Source organism: Camelina sativa, chromosome 13 (assembly GCF_000633955.1).
Source record: "Camelina sativa cultivar DH55 chromosome 13, Cs, whole genome shotgun sequence".
NCBI classification, from domain to species: Eukaryota; Viridiplantae; Streptophyta; class Magnoliopsida; order Brassicales; family Brassicaceae; genus Camelina; species Camelina sativa.
The window spans coordinates 6,828,785-6,834,227 of NC_025697.1; the positions used below are offsets into that span (position 1 = coordinate 6,828,785).

General features: G+C 34.1%; 1 protein-coding gene across 2 annotated transcripts; it reads left to right on the forward strand.

Moving 5' to 3' along the window:
• On the forward strand, positions 2,463–5,437 carry LOC104735623 (protein NSP-INTERACTING KINASE 1). 2 transcript variants are annotated; one of them, XM_019234323.1, is made up of 9 exons: positions 2,463–2,819; positions 2,930–3,062; positions 3,134–3,214; positions 3,301–3,444; positions 3,536–3,607; positions 3,711–3,770; positions 3,862–3,959; positions 4,056–4,205; positions 4,286–5,437. In XM_019234323.1, exons 1-9 carry the CDS (start codon positions 2,696–2,698, stop codon positions 5,350–5,352), a joined length of 1,929 nt encoding a protein of 642 aa, XP_019089868.1. In that variant the 5' UTR covers positions 2,463–2,695; the 3' UTR covers positions 5,353–5,437. The 2 variants fall into 2 exon arrangements, with proteins under 2 accessions (XP_019089868.1, XP_010453748.1); XM_010455446.2 differs by having other exon boundaries at positions 2,465–2,819; positions 3,143–3,214.

Below are 5,443 nucleotides of genomic sequence, written 5' to 3' on the forward strand. Positions count from 1 at the left end.
CCTTAGGCATAGGTCTCAAGTTGGGAACCATCTTTCTTCATCTGTATTGTTTCTGCACAATCTTTCATGTCATGTTTTGTAATTTTATAAAACTTTTGATATTTATTATTGTTTCCTCTGAAATGCGCAGAACTCATTTTCCATCAAACGTCAAAATCAACTAAGGAAAAGCATTAAATATTAATGATTGTTTCTCATAAATCGAGTTTTAAGAAACCGTGTCACGTGGAGACCAAAACTATAAAAACTTGGACTAGGAATGACGTTTGGGAAAGTAGTACTTGAACAGGAAATGTCATTTATTGTTCACCACAAATTTAGAATATTTGTGCTTGTTTCTTTCCGTTTGGTTTACAGGTCGGTACGCATCGATGAAGATAACAGTGATGTTCGAATGTGAATATATTTAAATAATTGGAACCTTACACATTCATTTTAACTACATTATGAAAAAGAATGATTTACTGGTACTTCACTAATTAAACAACATTTTCACAAAGTAAATAACATTTTTGTTTTACAGCAATTAAGTGACATTGCATGGTTTGTTGATCAAAATCAGAATATAGAAATTCTTCGACGTAAGCTTCTCAGATAACTTAAATCTCAGTAAACCAACAAAACTCTAATGAATGATATGATTAAATATCTAGTTTAACAAACAAAAAAAAACCTAACCTAAAATAAACCACATTTTAAGAGTGTTATAACACCAAATGTAGTAATGTAGTTTAGTAAGTACGATATACTTTGAACAAATGCAAAGGGTTGTCATAATATTACTGCCAACTCACTCATAGACAAAACCCATGAAAACGACGCGCGCTTTGGACAAATTGTAATGTCTCTTGGACTTGGATTCTGTGTTATCTTTATATATTTATTATCTTGTATATATATATATATATATATTATTAGTTACTAGTACATTATAAACATTGAATACCATTATCATATAGTATATAAAGATTTTGTAGTTGTAAAATAGAAAGAGTGGGTTAAAAGTATTTTAACTGTTGAGTTATTTTGAAAGATTGACGGTCTTCTATATAAGATGATTTTTCTATCTTTACGGATAGGAAAGGAAACTGAAAGTGATCGTCAGCTCATAGTGGGATTTATCGAATCTATTTCTTTTCCATGCAAAAGGCCAAAGTTCCGTATAAATAAAAGAAAAATTATTAAGGTAGCATAATAATTTATCTATTTATTTTAATTTAGAAACTTGAGTTTCTCACCCCCAAAATAGATATGGAGAAACCAAGAAATACTCTACACACAACTTTTTTTTTTTTTTTAATCTGTAGCATTTTCTTGTCTGTGTCGTTGTAATCTCAACTTAAAGGTTAAAGATCTAAATTCTGTATAAAGATTTGATTTTATCATGTGCAAATACTTCGCATGAACTATTTGATCAATTGAGCTTTTTAGGCCTAAGTCCTAACATTTTTACTTATGGTTGGTTTTACGAAGAAAAGAAACCATACCGATATGCTTGTTTTACTTCTGGGTTAACTATGCCCTTCGGTAGAATCCAGTACCAGTACGGATGCTACAACTATACAATAAACTGAAATCTCATTTCTTAGACTAAAATCCCTAACTTCTAATTCTATGAATGTGACTTCCTTTAGTTATTACTTATTGGTAATTAAAGCTAGCCATTGGCGCGCTCTATGTAATATAACCTTCGGTAGTATATATATTTGTAATATCTTCGAATTTCCACACATCGAGAAGACAAAGATGCTGAAAATTGAGTGGGCAACAAATAGAAAAATATCTTGAGCCTTGCTTTTTTTTTCTTTTTCTATATGATATTCTCATCGAAGTTCTAACATTCTCAAAACGCAACCCCAAATTTTTTGATTACATTACATGTAAAGATATTTCATATACTGAGGAATCAATAAAGTTTAGGTCTAGCTTATGCCCCATGGAATGTTCAAATGTTCAATGTTTGATTCCGTCTCTACCAAGCAATCAGTCATCGGTGTGTTTTTTGTTCATTGAAAACATAAGAATATTCGAATTTCATCAGACTTCTACACTACTATAAAATCAAGATATTGTAAGTGTATGCGAAATAAATCAAGATAAGAGAGATAACAAATACTGTATATATTTTTTTTAAAAGCACTAGAACTAAAAAAACAGGACAGGGTGGCAGCTAACAAAAGAACAGTATTTTAAGTTCCTGTTTTACCCTTTTAAATTTATTTGAAATACAAATTAGATTTGCTTTTCTACCGACTATTCTTGTCGATTACAAGAATATATGGGCATATATTAATATTTATTTTTACATTTTTTTGTGTTACTTTTTTTTTAACGGTCTCCCCACACACAAGCTTTATCGACAAGCATGCTATATGAATTTCACTTTAGACTACCAATGAATCTGGTTAATATATATATATTGTTTCTGACATACAGAAAAATACTTTAGTTTTTTTTTTTAAACAAAAGATTATGGCTTTTGGTGAAGTGGGTTTCTTCTGCCATGGAAAGCAATTTTTTCTTGATGTTGAAACGTTTATAGTACTTTAAACTCAAATTTTAAAAAGAAAGAAAAAAAGGATAAAGATTTGATTCTTCCAATCTTTTTCTCTCTCTCTCTCTCCATCAAATACCAAATTATCTGGAAGCTGAGTACATCTTGTCTTCTGCTCATTCTATTCTCTCTGTTTCAACAATGGAGAGTACTACTATAGTTATGATGATGATGACAAGATCTATATTTTGCTTCTTGGGATTGTTGTTATGCGTTCTCAGCTCTGTTAACGGATTGCTTTCTCCTAAAGGAGTTAACTTTGAAGGTAATATAATATACTTTTGAAAGTTTCAATTTTTCAGTGATATGTGTGTGTTTGTTGTTTCTTGATCTAATTAGCTAATGTTGGATTTTTTTTTTAAAAAATCTCTATAGTGCAAGCTTTGATGGACATAAAAGCTTCATTACATGATCCTCATGGTGTTCTTGATAACTGGGATAGAGATGCTGTTGATCCTTGTAGTTGGACTATGGTTACTTGTTCTTCCGAAAACTTTGTCATTGGCTTGTAAGTATTTTCACACATTCAGATTAGTACATTCTTACATTATATTGATGAGCAAGCATATTCATCTAAAGACTTAACAGGGGCACACCTAGTCAGAATCTATCTGGTACATTATCTCCAAGCATTACCAACTTAACAAATCTTCGGATTGTGTAAGCACTTATTGTTTAGAAGTTTGATTACACTTTGTGTTTTGTGTATGTTCTTGATGATGATTCTTTTTTCTTTTCTCTTACAGGCTGTTGCAGAACAACAACATAACAGGAAAAATTCCTGCTGAGATTGGTCGGCTAACGAGGCTTGAGACTCTTGATCTCTCTGACAACTTCTTCCGCGGTGAAATTCCATTTTCAGTAGGCTATTTACGAAGCCTGCAATACCTGTAAGATTAGTAACTTTTTTTGTTATGGATCTCTTAGTTTCTATGTGTTTTGTAATCTTGATATGTCATTTTTTTGTGTATCATTGATCAGGAGGCTTAACAACAATTCTCTCTCTGGAGTGTTTCCTCTGTCGCTATCCAATATGACTCAACTTGCCTTCCTGTAAGCTAATTAATCTTTCAGTTTACGTTAACCAGTATGCAATTCATAGAAACATGGTCTACTCTAATGTTGAGACTTACTTGATCGGTTGTTTTTTTCCCAGTGATTTATCATACAACAATCTCAGTGGTCCTGTTCCAAGATTTGCTGCAAAGACCTTTAGGTGATTAATTCACTCTCCATGTCCTCACACTTCCACTCTCTCTTTATCTCTATGATAATAAACCTTACATTGTTTTCCCTTCTGATCACAGCATCGTTGGAAACCCGCTGATCTGTCCTACAGGTGCTGAACCAGACTGCAATGGAACTACATTGATACCTATGTCTATGAATTTAAACGCAACTGGAGGTAACTAACTAACTAATTAGTTGGTATAAAACATCAATATTGGTATTATGATATTATTACCTAAGTCTAACACTGTTTACTCTTTTTTTTCAAAAGCTCCTTTATACATTGGTAGATCGAGGAATCACAAAATGGCAATCGCCGTTGGATCCAGCGTTGGAACTGTATCATTAATCTTCATTGCTGTTGGGTTGTTTCTCTGGTGGAGACAAAGACATAACCAAAACACATTCTTTGATGTCAAAGGTTTGATCCCTTTTCAGTTCTTTTCTTGCAATATAGAAGATTCTTTAACGATTCATTAATCTTTATTAATGTTTCATCAGATGGGAATCATCATGAGGAAGTTTCACTTGGAAACCTGAGAAGATTCAACTTCAGGGAGCTTCAAATCGCGACTAATAACTTCAGCAGTAAGAACTTACTGGGGAAAGGTGGATATGGAAATGTATACAAAGGAATACTTGGAGACAGTACCGTGGTTGCAGTGAAAAGACTTAAAGATGGAGGCGCGTTAGGAGGAGAGATACAGTTTCAGACAGAAGTGGAAATGATCAGTTTAGCTGTTCATCGAAACCTCTTAAGACTCTACGGTTTCTGCATCACACAAGCTGAGAAGCTTCTGGTTTATCCTTACATGTCTAACGGAAGCGTTGCATCTCGGATGAAAGCGAAATCTGTTCTTGATTGGAGCATTAGGAAGAGGATAGCGATAGGAGCTGCAAGAGGGCTTGTGTATCTCCATGAGCAATGTGATCCGAAGATTATACACCGCGATGTGAAAGCAGCTAATATACTTCTTGATGACTACTGTGAAGCTGTGGTTGGTGATTTTGGTTTAGCTAAACTCTTGGATCATCAAGATACACATGTCACAACCGCGGTTAGAGGCACGGTGGGTCACATTGCTCCGGAGTATCTCTCAACTGGTCAATCCTCTGAAAAAACAGATGTCTTTGGGTTCGGGATTCTTCTTCTTGAGCTTGTAACCGGACAAAGAGCTTTCGAGTTTGGTAAAGCGGCTAACCAGAAAGGAGTGATGCTTGATTGGGTTAAAAAGATTCATCAAGAGAAGAAACTTGAGCTGCTTGTGGATAAAGAGCTGTTGAAGAAGAAGAGCTATGATGAGATCGAGTTAGACGAAATGGTAAGAGTAGCTTTGTTGTGCACACAGTATCTGCCAGGACACAGACCAAAAATGTCTGAAGTAGTTCGAATGCTGGAAGGAGATGGGCTTGCAGAGAGATGGGAAGCTTCTCAAAGATCAGACACTAGTACTTCAAAATGTAGCAACAGGATCAATGAACTGATGTCATCATCAGACAGATACTCTGATCTTAATGATGACTCCACTTTACTCGTGCAAGCAATGGAGCTCTCTGGTCCTAGATGAAATCTAAACATGAGTCTGAAGATGTTTTTTTTTTGTTTTTTGAGTCCGTAGGGATTCATGTTTTGTTGTATAATAGAGAAGGTTTTGTTTG